A 21,975-nucleotide genomic window follows, 5' to 3' on the forward strand; every position below is an offset into this window, starting at 1 on the left:
GCAGAACCCTAAAATTTAGTAACCTCCCCAGGCAGTGGTTTTATAGTGAGATCATTAATTTTATTTTTTTTTCCCAGGGGTTAACTTTAACAACATCCTGAACAGTGTTCTTCCTGCTCTTTGGAATGGCTGTGGGATGTGTGCATGTGACTGTAACAAATCTGTGTGGGGGAGTGAGTGCCCAAAGTTAACTCCATTGATGACAGTGTTTGTGCATTTCTTAGGAGGAAACTTTTACTCTGTAAAACCTATTTTTCACTGTAATGTCTTCTTTTAAAAGATGTGTTTTTATAGGGTGTTTGATTTGCATGAGAATCATCTGGCCAACATTGTAAGAGCAGGGGAGGAATCCAGAGTCAGATGGTCTTGTGAAACACAAGATGGAATAGAAAATAAAGGATAATTAAGCAGTAATAAATATCCCATGTACTATGCATACTGTTCCAACTTAAATCACCTATTGAAAGAGTTGGTTTATAATTTATATCTCTTTAATTAGGTTTATAAAGATCAGCATTAAATCTGGGTTCTAAACAGTTGCATTTCCTTTTCCTCCCCCTAGATGCTGAGCATTAAAAGGCACTGACAGATGCACAACCCCCTAATCACATCATTTAAAAGGTTCTTAATAAAAAAGTATTGAAAAAGCTGGGGGAAAATCCACTATATTTAAATGTTGACTCACTGCTTTTATCTATTTAAAGCATGATGCTGGTTGTAAAACAACTGGAGGAGGCAAATTGACCCAAAACAGCATATTTCTCGTGGGTAATAGTACAAATTGGTGAGTTAGGAGGGTGGGAGGAACTCCTCTGACACTTGCAGACTGCAGAAGGTGAAGGTGCCACTGCACGGAGTAGCAGAGCCCCTCACGTGGGGAGGAGGCTGCAGGAATGTGGCGTGAAGCAGGGACAGGTTCTTATTTTGGCAGTGCCTGGGGTAAGTCTGGGGGGAATGTTAATCTGATTTTAGCTGCCATTGGATCTGGGTGGGAAGGCTCGTGTGCCTCAGCGTGCACAGCTTGCCTGCCTGTATCTGATGACAGGGTTGAAGCTATCCTGGGATGCTTAAAATCAAAGGAAAATCCTTCAGCCTTGTGAAGGAGTCCACAACTCCCCCTAGATGATCTTGAGGGTTTTTATTTTTGACATTTAATCCACTGAAATGATTTTCACTTCTGCTGTACTCACCACCTATCTGCAGGAATAATTGTACATCAAAGTCAAATGTAATGGTTTAAATTCACTGCCAGTAAAAATTCCCTGTCGGGAGGAGGAAGAGGCAGGGTGCTACTGAAATTAGTGCTGCTTTAGAGTTTATTTCTGTCAGCTGGGAGCCTATGCAAAATTGCTGGAGCATTTACACTGCTGTTCCCCAAGATGGCATAAATGGCACAGTTCTGATGGAGCCTGGTGCTCCTGCACCCATGGAAGGAAGGGGCTGCAGGCAGTGCCTTCTCAGCCGTGGGAGTTGGGTGTCAGAGGGTCAGGCTGCTGCGCTTGGCATCTCATCATCTCACTAATCTTGCCAAGATTGGTATTGTGAGCATCCAAATGCAATTTAATAAAACGGTTGCAGTAATGTGAGGGACACTTTCTTTCTGAAAATGAGTTTGTAGTGATTTATAGCAAAAGGAGAAGGTTGTTTGCAAGGGCTGAGACTGGCATTACAAGGTGTAATGACTTGAAACTTTAAGAAAAAGGGGTTGTGTAGGTTGGGAGATAAAAACGGTCTTAACAGTGAAGGGCCATTAGGCAGCGGAATGGGCTTTGCTATCTCACAAGCCGGAGTATGGCTGGAGGTGTTTGTGTTAGATAAAATGCTCAGAGGGGGTGGATGGGGAGGCTGAGGTAGGATTTGATGACTCACAGGACCTTTTCCCGTGCATTTTTTTGGAGGCAGAAACGTGTGGCACCCTAATTCATTTACTGCTGGTGTCTGCTCCGTGGGCTTGCTGAGCGTTCCCAGGCTCAGCGCATCCTTCACGCTTCCAGAGCGTGGTCTGTGAGTCCTTGGGGCTCCTGGGGGCTGCAGAAAAGGCTCCTCCAGCAATGGCATGAGTAAGCCCCAAATACATTGGCCGGTCAAAAGCTTTGTCTCTGTTCCATCTGTGTCTGTGGGGCTGGAGTCAGCAGGGTGGCTTGGTGGCTTCTGGGGGACGGGCATTGAAACCTCCCGTCCCTGCTGCTCCTGGGGGATTTGGGGATGGAGTGTTGGAGCCAGCTCGCCATCTGGGAGAGCCATACACAGAAAAGAGCTGGCAGATGGGAGTCAGGCCCCCAGTCCCTGTCCCTCTGTAGCAGCACTGTGCCAAGAAGGAGCTTTTCCCTGCTACCTTCCAAGAGCCTGCCCTGCCTGTGTTGTCCTGTTGTGTTTACCATGACGTTTCTTAGTTGGCTGTCTCTGTAAAACATTTTAAGCTGAGTTAATTCCCAGGCTTTTTCCTCCTCCTCTGTGATTGCTCTGATACAGCATGTCTGTCTTTTTACTGCAGAAAAATAAAGATCCATTTAAGGGGAGAAGTTGGCTTAATTGCTAAAAAGAAGGATGGGATGTGAGTAGGTGACCTTGCTGCTTCCTATCCTTGGCTTTAACTTGCAGAGACCTCTTAATTGCCAACTCTCAGATTTTCTATATTGGTATTTCCATTAATCATGGAAGGATTTTTATTTTATAATTTGAAATGTGTCCGAATATAATAAATGTAGGAGGAAATAAGCTTTGTATTAAAAAGAAATTTATGGGCATACTGTAGTGTTAAAGAGACCATGCTAAGCCTTTTCGTGGTGTAAATTGAGTTGGGTTTGACTTTAAAAAACCTCTTTAACTTGCTGTTATACAACTGCTTCTCTCATTAATGCAGTATCTTGCTGTTATGTGGTTTTATGGTCCCTTTTATTTTTTCAGTGCATGAAATACCTGTCGCTGTGCTCCTCTGGAGTGGGTGAGTTCACAAATCACTGAGGCTTGAGCTTGAGACATTGGTGGTGCTGGTTCTGTGCCAGAGGGCTTGAGGAAGGGATTTGTTGGGCATCCTGCTTTGCAGAAGGGGAAACTGAGGCAGTGGGGAGTGATGGAGTCAGGATGGAGGTGTGGACCCTTTTTGTACAAGGTTTTTTTGCAGCAACAGCAGGGCCTGCACTAGTTAAATCTCCTTTCCCCACATGCAATGCATGTTGTAGATGAAGTGTTTCATGTTCCTTTTCCCATGCTGTGCCAGGGAAGGGATGGGGCTGGAGGGAGGAGGATTTTGCTGTCGCTGCTCCTGAGCCCTGACAGCTGGTTTTCCCTTGGCACCGTGCACGACTCTTCTTCAGGAAGCACACGATTGAACTGACATTAATATTAATCCTGTTCTTCTAGACTACACTTGCAAAAGTGACTTTTGACACTTTCTAGTAATTAGGGAGGGAGTGGATGCGGTAAAAGATTCTTGTGAAGGAGAAAAGACGGGAACCTGAAAGGAAGCGTAATCCTTCCAGAGCAAAGATGTAAATTACCAAAGTAGCTTTTGCTGAGGAAAAACTCTCTATAACCAGCAGGAAGGCAGAGTGAGAGGTGTGAGGAGCCTTCCCTCTGTCAGTGCTGTTGGTCACTGGCCTGGGACTGCTTCCCAATCCAGGTTCTTGGCAGAGCTGAACCTAGCAGGAAACTGCTTTTGCTTTGGGTGGCAGACAGAAAAATGTGGGTGCTGGCTGTTCTCTGACCCTGGGCAGCCATTTGTAATGGAGCTGGTTTGAGTTTCTAAGAGCAGCATCAGATTGGATGTGTTTTGCATAAGGAGAGCTATTTGCTTTGATACGAGCTTGTTGCTCTGCTTGTGTGTTTGGAGCCTCAGTTTGCTCTTAAAAGTTGATGGAAGATGGGGCCTTTTATTGCTGCTAATTCCAACTCTTCTGCTTCATCTTCTCTTGTCTGAGCCTAGAAAGATTTATATTTTCTTCCCCAGATTTTTATTTATAGTTAACAACACTTCTCTTGAAGTTGTCTACTTTCTCCATAAATAAATGCTTTGGGAATGTCAAAAATGAAGTTTAGTATCACTGAGCAGTGCTGGAGGTGCCAGAGCAAGTGGTGTCCCTCTGCCTTTGTCCCCTGGCTCTTGTCCCATCCTGGTGAATGTGTGAAGGTGCTGCTGAAGAGTTTCTTGCCTTGTGCAGTGCTCAGAGCATCCCTCAGGATCTGTCCCTCTGCATTGGGACAGCCACAAATGAAGCAATTTCTGCTTTGCCTGTTGCAAAGGAAGGATGGACTGGGGACATTTGGTTGTACAATTTAAAAGTCAGCTAAAAAGCCAAGTAAATCATTGTAGTTGTGTCCTTCTGCTATTACTGCTGTTGCTGGGGATACAATAGGGTAGAAATTGCAGGCAAATAGCACTGTTTCTTCCAAATTACTTCAAGTCTTTATGTAAATCACGAGCCTATCCTCCTTGATGGAACTCCATCCATTGCTCTATTCCCTGTAAATCCACAGCCTCAAATCCTGTCTCTGTTTTACAACTTTCCTGCCCTCACTGACTCCTCACTGCTGTGGGCAGACAGGGGACAGCAGGGTGAGGCTGGGATCACTGCTCAGCACTGGCATAGTGGGGTGTGTGGGAGCTGGGGCAGGCACAGCTCTCAGGAGCCACTGCTCAGCAATCTGGGCTCTGCCTTAGCCACCCTTCCCTTTGGCCAAGCTGCTTGCTCAGGACAAATTCCAGAAATGCCATCAATTTGCCTGAACAGTAATTGCTGGCCACGGTGATGCTTGGAGTTGGCTTCCTCTCTTAATGTGAATTGTTTACTTCTCCTGTGCCTCTCCAGGGACTGATCTGCAGGTCTGTGTCCCCAAGGGCTCCACGTGCTGCACGAGGAAGATGGAGGAGAAGTACCAGGCAGCTGCCAGGCTGAACATGGAGCAGCTGCTGCAGTCTGCCAGCATGGAGCTCAAATTCCTGGTCATCCAGAATGCTGCTGTCTTCCAAGGTGAGCTGTGATATTTTTGGGGTGCCCAGGATGAAGGGGGAATTGATGAATCTGATTCCATGTTCTTAGAAGGCTAATTTATTATTATATGTTACTATATAATATTAAAGAATGCTGTACTAAAACTATACTAAAGAATAGAGAAAGGATGCATCAGAAGGCTTAAGAAGATATTAATAAAAAAACTCATGACCAGCTTCTCAGTCTGACACAGCTGAACAGTGATTGGTCATTGAGTAAAAATAATTCATGTGAAAGCAATCAAACACGCACCTGTAGTAAAAGCAATTCCCATGAAACTAATCAAACATGCACCTGTAGTAAAAGCAATTCCCATGAAACTAATCAAACATGCACCTGTAGTAAAAACAATTCACATGAAACCAATCAAACATGCACCTGTTGGTAAACAATCTCCATTCCACATTCCAAAGCAGCAAAACACAGGAGGAGCAAATCAGATAATTATTGTTTTCATTTTTCTCTGAGGCTTCTCAGCTTCCCAGGAGAAGAAATCCTGGCAAAGGGACTCTTCAGAAAGTGTGACAGTGAGCACTGGGGGTGCTCCAGTCCCCTGCAGGAGGAGGCAGCATTTCTGCTCCTCTTCCTCAGCACTGGGCAATTGGAAGTGCAAGTGGCTGGAAGCTTTCTGTTTGCTTGTTTTCATGTGTTTGAAGATATTATGGATGCTTGTTTATGATTAGGGATGGAATATACCTGGCTTGCTGTATGGTTGCTCTGCAGGGCTTGGCCTAAATATTCCTGCAGCTGTAAGAATGAATGGAAATTTAGAGGCTGAACTTCTTGAGCTGCAAATAAAAAAAACAAAACAAAACAAAAAAAAAAACAAACCCCAAAAAACCCCCAAAAAACTAAAAACTAAAAAACTGCACCTTTCTAAGAATTAAAATCTCTATGCAAGTACTGTCTGGTCTGACTCTGGCAGTCCCAAAATAGGGGCTGCAGTGAGGTGGTCTGGTTGTCACCTCAGTGTAATGCTTGGTGAGCTCTGCCTCAGCTGTGTGTATTGTTATTGTTATTCACTGCACAACAAAGTTGTTTTTTCTGTGGGAAAGGTGGCAGAGGCTGCTGGTCCCCAGATGTGCTCCCTGGTGCCCCATGGGGTATTTGAGTATTGGTGGCCCTGTGCTCTGCTGTCTGGGGCAGCTTTTTTTAAAATGATAATATGATGGTGTTGTTTGTTTGCTTGGATTTTTTTGCAAAATGTATCTTTAGATATTTTTTTTTAGTGTTGATACACACTAGTTTATGCCACTTAAATCTGCAATAATTTTTTTAGGGCCTCATGGTTAATGTGCAGTGAAATGATTGCTTATTTGTTGAGTGCTGTCCTATTGAGGTTCCATCATTCTGTATTAATGGTGGTTTTGCCTGTATTTAAAAAAGAAGTCATGGGCAACCAAGCGTTTTTTCCTTCATGATTATATTTTTGCAGAATAATTGATTTATTTTTGTTTATGCCTCACTAATAGCAAGACCCAAGACCTGCTGAAGCCTGTGAGATCAGGTCAGAGCTCTGTTGTGGGCCACAACTGACTGATGAAGTTTAATATGTTGTTTTTCTCAATGTAAGATCAAATGAACTGCTGAGGAGATAACAGCACATTTTTTCCCCCCAGTAATTCTTAATGCATTAAGATCCAAATGCATTAATAACCAGAATGGAGTAAAAGTAATGAAAGATTGGTTTCCTAGGCATTGGAAATGTGGACCAGCTTCAGAAATGGTGAATAATCTGGGTGGAATACAAAGTGTGTGCCTCCCTCCTTCCCATTTGACAGAAGCTGCAGCATTGGTTTTTATTGTGGGTGGGAATGACACCTGTGGAACTGCAGGTTGTGCACAGCAGTTGGGTGCTCTGGCTCTGAACTTTCTGCCACTTCAGGAGACAGTTGAATCCTTTGCTTTGATTTTATTATCCCCCCATTTTTTTTTCAAAACTGTTATTTCCACCCTGGCCCAGGGACCCGTGCAGGGTTTTGAAGCTGAAGTTTTTCTGCGCAGCTCTGGTATGTGCAATTGCCATTCTTGGTGGTGGGGAAGAAAAGCATTTAATTGGAACAGTTTCTGACCACTTCTGCTTATTAAAAAAGCTCTAAAGTGACTAAAAATCGTTTGCAGTCCCGTTGCAAGGAGGAATTCCTAGCTGGAACCATTGAGGAGCTCACTTTAATTATCTTGCATAAAGTGTTTTGGGCTTGGAAGGACGATTCATTAGACTTTGAACACCATTTACTTTTGTTATCTTTACAATTAATCTGGAAGTTTGTAGAAGAACACTTTTTGAAATAGGTTGATCTTTTGATTGCTGGTTGTTGAAGACTATTTTGATGGTTGCAATGCCAGAGGCTGCTCCAGCTGTAGGAATTGTGCAGGGCACTATTGGGGGGATGCTGGAGTGGGCAGGGAGGAGGAGCCCCAGTGTCCCCTGAGCATCTCCTGCAGGTCCTGGGGACAGATTCCCTGTGGCTTTGGGAGCTGGGAGTGCTGGATGGAAGAGCTGGAAGCTGTGCCAGCTCTGAGATGTGCTCTGGCAGGGAACAGAGCTCCCAGTGTGTCCTTGGGTCAGACCCCCAGTCTGGGGACCCAGTGCAGAGGATGGATAATTGCATCTCTCTCCAGAGAGGGGAAATGTGTTGGTATGGAAACACAGCTCAGCCACTCATATTAAAAACACAAATGTGAAATCCTTCAGAGTTAATTTTAATATTTTTACCCTGGCATCTAAAGGGACTGCTAGTCTGACAAGCAGAATCTCACCCAGATGTTATTATTTTGCACCAAATTTAATTTCTTCCTGCTGAAGGTAGAGCAGCATCTCTGCTGATAAAGATCAAGGGAAATTGTCTGGCATTTACAGGAAATCTCATCCAGGCCTATCTGTTACAATGTTCACTTAGCAAAGTTTATTAGATTATTAGTTTTAGACCCTTGGGCATTTTCTTTATTGCAGTTATGAAGGAAAAATCCCAAGCAAAAAAATCTTCCCTTCACTAAATTTAAATGGTACAATTAGCTCCTGGTCTTATCTCAGAGGCATTTTTTAAAATTATGAAGATGATTTAAGTAGTGATTTAATCTTTTGGAAACTTGCTGTGTTTGACAGTGTTAAAATGGATTGTGGCTGCCTCGACTGCAGTTAAATCTTACTCCAGGATTTTTTTTGTGGGCAGTTTTTTCACTTTCCCTTGGTGTATCCCTGCTGGTGCCTCCTGGTTGGGCTTCTCAGCTCTGAAGCTGGGATGAACCCCATCACCTCAGAACTGCTCATGTCTTGTTATGTGTATTGCTAAATGTTCTCATCCAAACTAAGCAGTAGTTTGTGCAACTCAGCTGCTGGAGGGACTGGTGACAACCTTGCCTTTGGTTTGCTTTCCCCCTCTTTTTCTTCTGATATTAGATCTTTGCTTTTTTTCAATGAGGGAATTGAGGGAATTTCTGGCCCTACCACCATCGAGTCTCTTCCTACTGAAACAATGACAATAACAAAAAAATCCCTCAATGAATTCTGTTGATTTCCTAAACATTAAATCTGAATGGCTCAACTTTGTGAAAGGTAAACTTGAGCAGGAAAATACCAGTGTGGCTCTTCTTTATCTCCCCTTCCCTCACTAAAGAACGCTGTTCCCTGGGGTTGTCTTGTGTGCATGTTTATCAGCCTGATTCCTCCTGCTTCCCAAGCTTGGGAATTTGCTTTTGAATGGTCACTGAATTTCTTACCCTGCATATTGGCCACATTGCTTTGTGGATAACAGACTTAAAGCTTTAGCAGCTGCTCACTTGCAGCTTTTGTGGTACATTCCTACCAGTTCTCTGTTCAAGGGAAAAGGTACTTGAAAAAGGGGAAAGATGGTGACACAATTAAGCACAGAAGGACCTCTGAGAGAAGGGGGAACATCTGCACCCATTCTTGGTGTCAGCTTTCCTGGTAATCTCCCCTTCCATCGAGTGAGGAGAGCAGGAACAGGAGAGCTGGCTGTGAGGGACTGCTTCTGCACAGAGCTCCTGGGGAGAGCTGCTTTCAGTATTTTAAGTGATTGCTCAAATAAGTGAACAGCAGAATCTGGTGCTGCCTCTCTGCAGCTCCTTCTCTTGGTGCCAGTCTCATGCTGGAGGGCTTTTCCCATGTGGTGCCAACACGGAGCTGGGAGTGTGTCAGTGGCTCTGTGATCCCCTAGCAGTGGTGTAAATCATGAGACACAAAAGGGGGCTGCTCCTGACCCTGAACCGAGCTGCCCCAGTGCTGGTGTGGGGGCAGAATTTGCTTCTGTCCACTTCCCAAAGAGCTCCTGTGGGGCTGCACTGCTGCTGGAGCTTTGGGAATGTGGTGGATGTGGGAAGGTTAGGAGTGTGGCAACCCAAAGTGAAAAATTGCCTGGGATGCTGCAGTTGAGGCCCCCTTGGTGAAGACCTGGAGGGGTAAATGAAGTCCTGGTCTATTCCCTCAAAGCCAGTGGCATCTTCCCTTCTGCAGATAGCAGCTGGAAAATAATAAAACCTGTGTTGGGGGAAACTTGCAGGGGCTACAGGGATTTGAGGGGATGTGTGCTTCACAGTGGTTTCTAGGAAGGCCATAATAAATCAACACCAACAAACCTGCCTGTACATGATTATTTTCTTATTCTTGGGAGAATCCTGTTCCTTTTCTCCTCTGGATAGGGCCCTTGGTGGCTCTGGCAGAGCAGCTGCTGTGGGGAGGATGTCGATTCATCTCTCCTTGTGTGCTGTGGTAGGATAAAGGCAGAGCTGTAACTCTTAGTCCTACCAGGCAGCTCTGAAGGCTGTAAATCCTCCATTAGGCATAAATGCAGCCATTTTGGTTATTTATAGTTATTTACACTGTCCATTCATATCTGTCAGGAATGCAGGCAGTTCTGACATTGCAAGCTTCTATCAGGTTATCCTTAATCAGTTTAGAGGCACCTAAGCCACAAATATATCAAATAGCCAATCGTAATGTTGGAGTCCTCTAAAGTATGACTGAATTATTTATTTTGTTATGATGAAAATGTCTGGGCTTTATTGGGTTTTCTTTGAAGAACTTGATTCTGCTTGAAGTCTGGAAGATAAAAGATTAGCGATTGTCTCTCCAAGTTTCTTATTCCAGATCCTTCAAGGCTTTTCATTTTTCAAGAGCCTGTGTTACTATGTTAGAGTCAAGGTGAGGGAGCTGAGATTTATTTTATTCCATTAAAGAGGTTTAACTATATAAAGTATTTTATCTTTACTAATTATGCCTTGCACAGGTAAGTCCAAGATACACGTAGCAATTAGGTGAGAAGAGATTGGGCTGTGTGGTGGGAGCTTTTGCACATTAAGCACCATTGATACCAGCATTGCCCAGCAGAGCTTGTCTCATCATTTGGAATAGTCTAATACTCCAGGGTCTTTAAGCCAATTAAGTTTTGATAATTCAAGGAGGTCTTTCAGGTGTTGGCAGTAGGAAGAGCCTTGGGTGGACTTTAGCACTGCATTGTTGCCCGTGGTGTGTTGGGGAGGGAGGAAGTGATATGGGGCATGTGGGAGAAATCTCTGGCTTGGAAAGTCAAAAACTATTTGTGGATGTGGAGGTGAGAGGTGCTGGGACTGGGGAGGTTTTGGGGCTGAACCAGCCCTGCAGAGGGGAGATGGGACCTGCAGGTTACAGCTGTGCTGTGAGGATGGGCTTGGCTGTCTAGCCAGTGTGCAGGGCTTCTCAGCTTTTCTAAAAAGGAGGAAAGTGATTGCAATTAACTGAATAAATGTATAAAGTGATGCTTAGCAGGACTTGAAAGTGTCCTGAGTGGGGTGGTTAGTTTAGTGGCTTCAGGTGAGAAGTGCATGTGAAAATGTCAACTCCTGCTTGTGGGCTTGTAAAATACTAAGCTGACATTTCAGAGTGGACTCAAAGAATTAATCCAATTCATGGAAGAGAATATTAAAACTCTTATTAGACTTTACAAGTAAATAAGGTCAAGAAACAGATCTCTGTATTATCTTATCAATCCTCTGCTAACTGGAGTATTGCTGGACCCTTCTGTGATGCACCTGCCTCCACTGTGGCCCTTCTCTGGAAAAGCTTTTTAATTTGTTGTTGCTTTAATAGTATCTCTTTTTAATAATTTGAATTTAAAATAGGAATTGTCTCACTGGGTCAATTCAGGCTGGTGTTCTGCCTTTGGTGGGGCTTCCTGGCAGATGCTTTGGATGCCCAAAGTTTGTAGTGGAAAACTGTGGTGATACATTTACCAGGTTGAAAAGGATGCTCTAACCCAATGATTATGGGTAGGTGGAAATAATGTCTGCATAATGAGAGATCTCTGGTTGTCAGAATTGGTCTAGGGAGGTAATGTTTCCTTTCAAATAACCAGAACTTATTGTTCATAAATCACAGTTAATCTGTTTATTACACCAGCACACGATGCTGGAAGTCTGGAGTGTGCCATAATGCTTAGCTTTAGGAGCAGAGCTGTAATAGTAGCAGCAATTTCAAATGATTTGAAATTGGGGGATCAGCAAAATGCGGGAGTTTGTGGAGGCTCTGGGCATTAAAAATGACTGCTGAGGATTGATGAGTTTCTTTAACAAATTGTAAAATCCATCATGCAGGAGTTAGGGCATGAAACTACCCTCCTGAGCCACATAAACCATGGCTTTGGAAGAACTGCATGACAGTGCATGCTACCGGGAAGGGATATTTTGAAAGATGTTTGGTTTTGCTTTTGTTTCTTCCTCTCATTGGCTGAAGTTTCTCTGCCAGCACAGCACTGGCATGCAGCTCATGGGGCTCTGGGGGTGCTGGACGGATCCTCCCTCAGAGGAGCCTCTCATGATGCTGGACCTGAGGTGTGGGGCTCCCCTCCTGGCTCAGCCAGTACTACAGTGCTCCCATTTCCCATAATTTCCCAAAATCCTGGGATTTGCATCTTGGACAGCCTTGCTGTGGAGAGCTTGGCATGTCTCTGGGGTGTCTCCTTGCAGGAGGGACCTGGTTGGCTTTGGCTGCTGTTTCCCTGCATCCCCTCACCCATGGCCTCCCATGCTCCCACCTGCATTTCCATGCATGTGTTTGTTGACTGCTGCAGGAACCCTCTGGCATGTCCACAGAGCAGCAAATTGTGTGGTAGGAGACATCCCTGGCCCCCCAGCCCTTGCTTTTGGGGCCTCCATGGCTTGAGGGGTGCAGCAGTGGGGAGCTGTGTGTGGTTCCCTCCCTGTGTTGAGACTCTGTTTCTGCCCTGCAATTAAACACTGCTGACGTCCTTCCCCTCTTGGGTGAAATGAGCCTTGGAGGTTAATAAGGGGCTTTTTGTGACTGCCTGTGTGCTGCTTCAGCAATTTTTAAGCATGGTACTTGGTGTCTGAGCCCAGGACCCTCAGTTCAGGGTGTGTGGAGGAGCTCCTGGATGTTTGTGGCTCCTGCTGCTGGGGGCTGTCCCCTGCCAGCTCTGCTGCTGCTTTTCTGCTGGGGAAGGGGGTGGTGAAAGGGATATGGAAGGAGATGATGCTTTCTTCCTTCTGGGGGTGAGGGAGGAATTGGCTGTGTGCACCTGGGCCTGCTTCATGGTATTAATGCTGCAGCTCCACAGGGATGTCTGGCCCTGCAGGAAGATCTCAGCCTTGCTGGGGTACCTTTGGCACCTCCTGCAGCTTCTCCATGTCCGTGTGGTGGTGCTGCCCCTGTCCCATCCCTGAACCATGCTGGCAGAGCACAGTGCTCTGCCTGCACTCCCTGTCTGAGCTGTGAGACAGCAGGGAGTGAGGGCTCCCTGTTCCTCCACATCTCAGCTTCCACAAGTGGCTGTTTGCTGTAATTACCTTCTGAGCTCCAAGTTATCATCTTTTGATAGTTCAAGTACTAACGTTCTTTAAATGCCTCCCAACGCTATAAAGCAGTCAAAAGACATCTCTTTAGCTTGCAGTAAGGTGATATAAATGTCATGTTACCCTTGAATGTGGTATTTATAGAACTGCTTGGTGCTGTTGAATATTTGTGTTTTATCCTTTGTAGTTTCAGTACAGAAATGGGCACAGCAGCATCTTCCATCACTTGTCCTGAAAGGATATATAGAGGCATTCTCATCCTGCAAAGTGCTTAAAATGCAAACAAGAGCTAGTTTGCATTTGCTGGGGAGGAGAGGAGGAAGGATGCCAGCACCCAGCAATAAAGACAGGGGCTGTCTCTGTAACGAAAACATTTTGCTAGATTGTCATCTGCTTCACTTTTAAAGCAGCAATAAGATACAGTGATAAAATGGCCAATGGTGCATTTCATCTGAGGGAAATGAACTCTTGCTGAGCCAATTAAACTGTCAATACACTGTGGTTTCACGTTCCCTGAGCAGACTGGGTCACCTCAGGTGTGTTACTCACTCTGACTTCACCACTGATGTGAAATCAATTTTAGCAATTTATAATCTTTCATTCTACTGTGAAAGTATATTAATCTGTGAAAAACACCACTCAGTCAGTGAGGACAGATGACAGCTTTCCTCAGGAGTGTGTGTGTGCCTGGCAGTGCCTCGTGGATTATCTGGTGCATGCAAAAGTGTAACTTTTGGACACTCTGGAGGCACTGACAATCCAGTTTTCAAGCGTGAGGTTTTATACTTAAAATGTTCAAAAAATCATAGCAGTGCCTTGGTCAAACTTGCCACTACTCATGTGAAATTGAGTAGTTTGAAATCGGCTTATTCCCTCAGCCCAGAAGAGGCAGAGCTCTCCACATTGCTTTTGGTATCAAATAAGTGCTTGTGGCAGATTTATTACTGCTCACTAGAAAGTAAAGCAGATGTGTCTGGCATGGATGGTGGAGAGATGCTGAGGGATGTGGGATCTTCTGTGTTTGTTTGTTGAGCTTAGGTTTTTCTCCTGCAGCTGTGAAGAGGGTGCAGGCTGGACTGTGGAAAGCAGAATACCTGCATGAGTCCTTTTCATCCACATACACTGGAATATGCAGTACCTGGTGCTGTGTGTACTTGCAGCCCTCAGAGTGCAGCTGTCAGAGAGTCATGGAATCATTTAGATTGGAAAAGACCTTTAAGCTCATTGAATCCAACCCTTAAGCCAGCACTGCCAAGCCCACCAGTAACCCTTGTCCCCAAGTGCCACATCCACGTGGTTTTTGAACACTTCCAGAAGGAGTGTTAGATGGAATCTGTGACTGCTGGGGTGTGCACAGTGCCTGGGCTTATTTAGATGTTTTTGATGGGTGCTGGATTGTGTCCTGTGTCACACTGGCTGCTCAGAGAAGCACATCAGGGTTTGTGTGTGGCAGCCAGGGATGCACAGGAGATGAGGGAAAGTTCTGATGTGTCAAAGTGAAGCCATTTCCATGAAGTATTGCATTTAGGAATTAATGCATCTTCTATGACAGATTAAATGTGGGAAGCACTGCATGTTTAATCTGCTACTATTTAAAAAACCCCCGAAACTTAATTGGAAAAAAATCCTCTGAATGTGTTCTTGGGAGAAAAAAAAAAAATCACAAACCTGTTGGTTTGCAAGTGAAGATTAAAAAAACCAACCCTCTGAGATAAGGCAAACCAAGGAGCAGTGCAGATCAATTGCAAATGAATTCTTTTGCTGATTAGCTCTTCCCAAATTTGTCATCTTCAAGTAAAAAAATCTATGATGAAGTGCCATAAAGAAGCAATTTTAAAAGCAGTAGAGAACAGTAAGGCTGTGTCTCTAGGATTACAGCTCACAGCTTTGGCATTCACTCCTTTTGAAGGATATTGGTGAGTAACAGATTGCAGTAATGCAGTGTATTTATATTGGTCAAATTCCTATTATGATCACAGTGAAAAATGATGTTCCTTTTTCCAGGGAAAGGAAATTAAATAGGCCTACTAATCCATGTAAGGAGATTGGTTTACATTAAAAGGAGGAAAGAATGTGAAGACTGATCAGATCAATGCATGCTCTCTAATCTATCTCATTAAAAAAATAAAATCAGATTGCTACTGAATTTCTGAGAAATTATATTGAAATGACACACATGCTTTTACTGCCTTTTAATTATGAAATTATTTCAATCTGCTTGAGTCTGCTGTGTAAGTGGGCTATCAACTGTTCTTAAATATTGGCTCGTAAATTCAAAGTAGTTCTTTAAATGGGAGCAAATAGCATCCCTGGTCCTTCAGCTGAGAATGCCAGCCCAGATCATGACAGGGTCAGAGCTCCCATTTGTCCTGTGGAAATCTGTGCTGGTTGATTTAGGTGCACAGCTTCCCTCTGGATGAGGCTTTTAAGGTTGTTTTTTATGCTGTCAGGGGGGTGCTTGGTCTGCAGTGTCCAGCTGCACAGCCATGATCCAGCTCCCTATGGGACCTGTGGGAATGGTGGTGTGCTCACTGAGAGCTGGGTGGTGGCCTGGAGGCATTGTCACCTGTGACTGTGTCAGCACTGTCCCCCTCAGTGGGGCTGTGGTGAGCAGCTGGGGGGGCTCTGCAGCTGAGCCTCCTCTTGTGCAGATAAGGCATTAAAAAAAAAATAAAACAGAGTGTTGTCTAAAGAGAAAAACGAGAAGAGTGCTGAATCTCTTGCACAGCATTTCTGCTTCCAGCAAACACTTCAGTCACAGGGAGCTGGCCTCTGTTCTTATGTCAGTGAGACACATTGAAAACTTGGACCTTGTTTGGCTGAGGAAACACAGGACAGTGGATAGTGCTGCTCAGCTTCTTGTGGAGCAGGGGGATGGTTGGTAACCTTTCTGTCTGTGCAAAGAGCTGTGTGTGGTGGCAGGATGGTGTTGGACTGTTGCAGTATGACATGAAATGAACAACGCTCACACGCTGAGGTGTCCAAGGCAAAAAAGGCACGTTTATTTCCTGACCTTGATATTTACAGAATTCCAAAGTGACCATGGACTGGAGGATGAAATTGCCACCTCTGCGACCACACTGGTCATTACATTACCATACTGTGTTACATTTTAAACCCTAAAAACTCCTCTTTGGGCCCCTTCTGCCAGGCTGGCAGGGTCTGCTCTGACCCTTGGACCTGACTGCAAGCAGAGGGTGTTGTTCCATCAAAAGAGGATTAACTTCAGCTGGCTGTGCCATTGTTTTCCAGTTGTTCATTAACTAAGGATCTCAAAGCTTGCTTTCATTTCAATCTCACTTATAGTTTTTATATTCTCAAAATCTTTTGCCAGGCAATCATATTTATATGTTTATATGTTTATCATATTTGTTTCATCTTCCCCAACAGGGGGATGGTGGTGTGCAGCTGGGGCATGGCCTGAAGGCTGGCAGGCTCTGCAGGAACAGCCCAGCACCTCCTGGCTTGCTCTGGGCTCACATCTGCCCAGCTGTGCTGGGTTCCTCGGGAGGTGGCCCCCAGGATGGGGCTGAGGTGCTGCTGGCACAGAGGGACAGCCACCCACAGCAGGGACCATGGGGTCACACTGCTGCTGCAGGGCTGGGATAAATGGAGTGCCTGCGTCCAGAGGGGTAGCCTTGAAAAGGGGGAAGGATCTGCCTTGAGAAGCACTGACAGAGCCTTCATTGTCCTTGGGAATGAGCTTTGTGGTTTCTGAAGAAGGACTAAAGGTATGTTTCCATACTGAGCAGCTCTTCTGTGTGTGTTGAGAGATGGCACATGTGTTGGTATTTGTAGCAGCTGTAAAGCTGGAGGTGATAAGTTACTTTTTTCCCTTTCTTGCTTTGTTCATAGATTGTTTGTTTAGAGAATGGCCTGGAAATTATATTGGTAACCTTGTACATCACGTTTTGCTACCAGTGAGGAGTAAACAATGTTTGACATTTGAAGAAATGGTTCATTTTCTAAGAAATGTGATTCAGAATCTGCTTCTTGAACTAATGGACAGTATAATGCTGTTTTTTTACTAGGTTGCATAGATTTTTACCTTGAAGATGCTCTATAAAGTGCACTGCATTACCAGTGTTAAATAAAAGCAAATGCTTCACATCAAATGAGAAGGCAGTGTTTGAATTGGAGAGAGGCTCAAACCCATTTCTTTGTCTAGCTTGTGATGCTTCACTGTGATATAACAATAAAAAATAATTAGACTCACTAGAAAGTAAATATTTGGTACTAAAATGCATCTTGAAGATGCAGAGCTGGAAGCAAGTAACATCTCCAGATGCATGTTGATCCTCCTGGATTCATCTCACACCAACAGCTAGATCACAAAATTGTGTCCAGAAAACTGCATCAGGGCCTCGAGGGGGAAAAGTTTATAAAGATTATGAACAAACCAGGCAATCTCTGCAACCTCAGTTTGGTTTCTTGTGCACTGGAATACAGCCTTTAATTATAGCTTCATGTGTTTTCCCATAAGCTTCTTCCCTTCTGTAAAGGCACTGGATGAATGTCCCTTAATGAGTAGTTTTCTTTCTCCTTGTTGTTTGATGTCTATTTTTGAATACTTTTAACTGATACTTAAAGATAGAATTCTTCAGAATTTTCAAAACTTTATTTTCATGCTGCTTCATATGCTCACCACTGAGCAGAAGCACATTTCTTTCACAGGTAGAAAAACTAGAATTCAGAAGGACCCTAATGAAGACCTTTTGTGCTCATGCAGTGTAACAATAGATATTCAAGTTTTAGGTCTTGGGTTCAGCTTCTTTGGCTAAAGCTGGCTTTTACACCACTGTCCTTTGGTCCTCTGAAACTGGCAAGGCAAAGAGCTGAGGGGCAGTGTCCAGTTTTGGGTACTTCCACTTGGTCTTCAAGTTAATAAAAAGAAGCTTTAATGCACCAGGCCCTGGGCTCTCTTTTAAAAAGTGGGAGATTTCAAGGTTGTTAATACAAAAACCAAAAAAATTCAACTCTTATTCTATCTTCCCACTCTTATGACAAAAATGATTTGCATCTGGATGTGTTCCTGAAGGTACAGCAAAAACACACGAAACTTGACCACACCTCCAAATTGTGACCAAAAAGTTCATGTTTATACAGACTTGAACAAAATCCTGTCAAAAGCTGAGCTCTGTTTCAAAGTCTGGGAAATGCTTTAGCTAATTAAAGAAAAGGTCAGCAGGATTTCTTACTGTAGGCAAAAAAGGAAAGATAAATCTTTCTTCTCTGCCGTGTTCTTAGAAGCAGTTGAACTGTTTTGGCTGAAATTAAAATTTGCCTGAGGCAGACAAAAGGCACATGAAGTTGCAGTCCAGATGGCTGGAGTTTGGCAAAATTATAGGTAAGTAGGAATAGGGTCTAAAGATCAGAAGCATCAGGTAACTGTAATAAGCAGGGCTACCAGCTCTTCCTGTAATCAGTTATGATATCTAATCTAAATGTCTCTTGCAGAAAGCTCTTATGCTGCTCTGAAGTGTGATCATTCATTCAGGGAATTGGAAGGGACTCAAAGCTGCAGTTAAAGTGAGTTTGCTTGTGGAATGTGAGAGGGATTTTTATCCTCTGGATATGTCACCTCCTCTCAGCTGGATCTGCTGTGGCCATGTAGACCTGTCAGGTGCCTGTGATGTTGTTTTATTCATCCTATAATCAGATGTGTAATAGATGAACAAAACGAACCTTGATCACAAGCAAACCTTTCATAACTTTGAGTTTATTACTTATTTGCTGGTGCAGTTGTAAAAAAAATTTTGCCCCAATCTTGTAAATGGTTCTGCCTCTTTTTTCATTTGTGCTTGTGATGCTGCTGGAGTCAGTGTAAGCAAATAAAGGCATGTGTGGGTACTTTTCCACTCAATGCCATTTTCTAAACCCTTTGGGGACTAACCCAGCAAGGGAACTTAGTTTATGGGCTGAAAAATGATCACCTGTTCAAGGACTTGACTCTAAACACTATGAATGTGCCAGAAAATGTTTAAAATCCCTTAGTGTGCTTAGAGGAGAGGAGAAACGGAGGAAGAAAAGAAAGAAAAGATGTGATTTTATCTGTGAGAGGAGCTGCAGAGAAGATGCTGCAGTAGCCCAAGTTGAGGCTCATGTCACCCTTTTGTGGAGAAAGCACTGCTCAGTTCTGTCAGTAGTGTTGATGCTTGTGGTTCTTGGAACAATAAAAAGTGTAAGGACTCCCAGCAGGCTGGAGCAAAGCTTCATTTGGAACAGGTGGCCCAGGGGAGTGTTTGAATCACTGTCCCATGAGGGATTTAAAAATCATGTAGGTCTGGTACTTGGGACATGGTTTAGTGGTGACTTGTCATTGCTGGCTCAGCAGTTGGACTCGATTTTAAGAGGGATTTTCCAGCCTGAAGGGTTCTGTGGTTCTGTGATTTTTAAGCAACACCAAAATGTTGAGTTGCTCTGGGTAAGAGGCAGTCTGCCCTGTTTATACACATTTTTGGTATTTCTTGCCATCAGCTGCAACAAGTGATGAAATTGGGTGGTGACTAAGCCCTTGGATCTTTAGGGCTGTAAAACTCCAGTGGAAATGGGGTTGGTGTCCTGCACCTTCAATGCCCATTGTGTCCCAGCCTTCCTGCAGAGGCTCTTCTGGGGAAGCAGATATATATATATATGTATATATAAAATCTCCTTTTGTGCTTCTGCAGAGGTGTGAGAGGGCACATAACTCACTGTGATGTGTGTGCAGGCTCCAGGCAGGGTGTTTGTGCTCGGGCTGGAGCTGGGGGCACAGTAAAACAGCAGCAGCTGAGCTCAGGGGTGACAGGGCACAGAAATCAGCACTCCCATGTGTTTTCTCTGAGGATGACCCCCTGCCTTGGCTTGGGTGGGCACTGAGGGGAGGCTTCAGGGATCCCTCTGAGACAAGCAGAGTCAACACAGCCCTTTCCTTCACCCTCTCTACAGACAGCTGTAATTTTGGGTTGCCACCTCTGCATGCACAAGTGTCAAAGAAGGAACTGGAGGCTGATTGAGCCCTGAGGATCAAGCCTTGCCACTCTGCTCTCCTCTGGGCTTTGCATGCCCCTTCTCCTGAGCAGCATGCAGCTTTTCAGCCTGCTCTCAAGGCAGAGCCGTTTGGTTTGGTGCTCATATATTTAATTTGTGTTTGCTTTTCTAAGCAGCCAGTGGCTGACACTGCTTGGCTCCCTGGCCCCCTCCCGCTGCCTTCCCCTCCCAGAGCGAGGTGCCTGAGGAGGTCATGCAGTATTAATAGGGAAGCAGATCTCTGATTTTGTTTCTGCTTATGGACTCTGACATTTCTGACGTTTTCTGAAGTGTAAAACGTTTCTGAGAAAACAACAACTTGGCTTTTACTGAAAAATTAATTATGTTGGCTCTTTGCCCGTTGTGGTGGGCTTCTGTCAGAAGATATGAGGGGCAAGGGTGAGGTGTGGAAGGACAGCAGGAACATCAGGGAGAGGAAATCTGCATTAAGGTACAAAGATCTGATTAAGCATGGATTATCAGGGAGTGATGGAAACTCTTCAGAAGGCATTACCTTCTGTGCACTTATGGTATAGAGCTAACACACATCCAAGTTTATTGGCTTCATAAATTTGTTTTTTCTCTAATTACAGTTAACAGACTATGGCTTTCTCTGCTCTTCTGTGATACTCTGTCTCTGTACCCCTCCATGCGGAGTTACACCATGTACAGCTCCTTGTGTGCTGCCCTGGGGAGCATGTGGGAGTAAAATGGGGAAAACCAGCTGGGTTTGGTGCTTGCATGCACTTCTTAAGAGTTAGAGACCCAGTAAAAAGGCACAAGAGGAGGCAAAATACCAAAGGGCTGTGCTGTTAATCCTTTGTGACCTTTTCAGTGTTGGTTTTCCTTTTGTCCTTTGAAAGGAAGGGATCATCAGGGAGCTTTGCAGTAGGACTAAGGAAAGGATAATTCAAGTTCCTGCTGAAATCTGGGATTAGGGACAGCTTGTCCACATGAATTGCCATGAGGTAGCACTGGCTTGTAAATACACACACAAGTGTTTCTACCCAGCCCCTGTATGGGACAGTGGTGGTGCTGTCTGGTCTTGCTTCTCTCTGGGGTTTGCAGTCCAGGTGCAAACAGGTGACAGAGTTGAGCATGGACAAAAGAGGGGATGTAAATAAACATGTGTGTATTGATGAGCATGCAGAGATCTGTGGTCTCGGCATCACAGCAAAAACAAAAGAAAGGTGGGAAGGAAGAACCTGAAGGTGTAGAAATTAGTAGCTTTGCCCATGGTTCTGGTAGCCCTTCAGGTGTAGTGGAGCATGGGAGAAAAAATTGTCAGACAGTATTCCATTTTATTTCTTCAAGTGGTCATCAAGAAGAAATGGAGATAAAATATGGGCTGATAACATGAACAGAAAAAAGGAGTAGTTATTGTACTCAGAGCTTGCTTGGCCATTAGTATTCTATTAATTTTCCCCCTGCTTCTAATGATATGAGGAACACTGGATACACTTAAAAGGATGCATGTCATCAAAATGGTATCTGACAACAGTCTCTTCACTGCTTATGATGCTTTTGATTGTTAATGTAGCTAAAATGTAAATGATCAGAATATAAAAACTCCCTTTTGTCTTCCTAACATTTTCATCTGCCTATTAAACAAATTACATGGGAAAGTGAGTAGTCTGTTACTTAGTACAGTGGTGTCACTTTGAAATGCTTTATGGTATAGAATGAAGTGTCCTTGGTTTGTGTATTTTCCTGGTAGTAATGAATGCCATTCTAGGCTAAAGTCGTACTTGCTCCTTCAAAATGCAGTTGCCTCGTCCATACTAGATAATTCTAGTTTTAATGCACTGTGTTACTGTCTTACAGAGTTTTATGTCAGGATTTTAATAAGAACAAGTGGTGGAGGTGTAGAGTTGAGTTGGACTCTTTCTGCAGACAGAGTTCAGAAATAAAGAGCAGAGCACTTCACTGGAGACTGGGGTCTCCAAAAAGGGGAACTTTGGTACCAGCACGAGCAGCTGTGAGGCTGGTGCTTGGTCAGAGCTGAGGATGGGGCTGTTCTGGTGTCCCCGTGGGCTGTTCTGTTGTCCCCATGGGCCAGCTGGAAGGGTATTCCCTACCCTGCACAGGTTCCTGCAGTGAATGTGGATGTGGATGGGGAATGGGCTGGAACTGTAACTGGAGCGGTTTGTTTCTGTGAGCACTGTGGTGAACC

General features: G+C 44.3%; 1 protein-coding gene across 1 annotated transcript in view; it reads left to right on the forward strand.

The window, feature by feature from the left end:
* Positions 1 to 21,975, forward strand: part of GPC3 (glypican 3) — a 139,019-nt gene that overhangs the window by 3,959 nt on the left and 113,085 nt on the right. The window contains exon 2 of the mRNA XM_059483018.1: positions 4,809 to 4,970. Coding sequence (XP_059339001.1) covers positions 4,809 to 4,970 — 162 coding nt within the window. The remainder of the gene's footprint in view (positions 1 to 4,808; positions 4,971 to 21,975) is intronic.

This window comes from Ammospiza nelsoni, chromosome 15, assembly GCF_027579445.1.
Source record: "Ammospiza nelsoni isolate bAmmNel1 chromosome 15, bAmmNel1.pri, whole genome shotgun sequence".
NCBI classification, from domain to species: Eukaryota; Metazoa; Chordata; class Aves; order Passeriformes; family Passerellidae; genus Ammospiza; species Ammospiza nelsoni.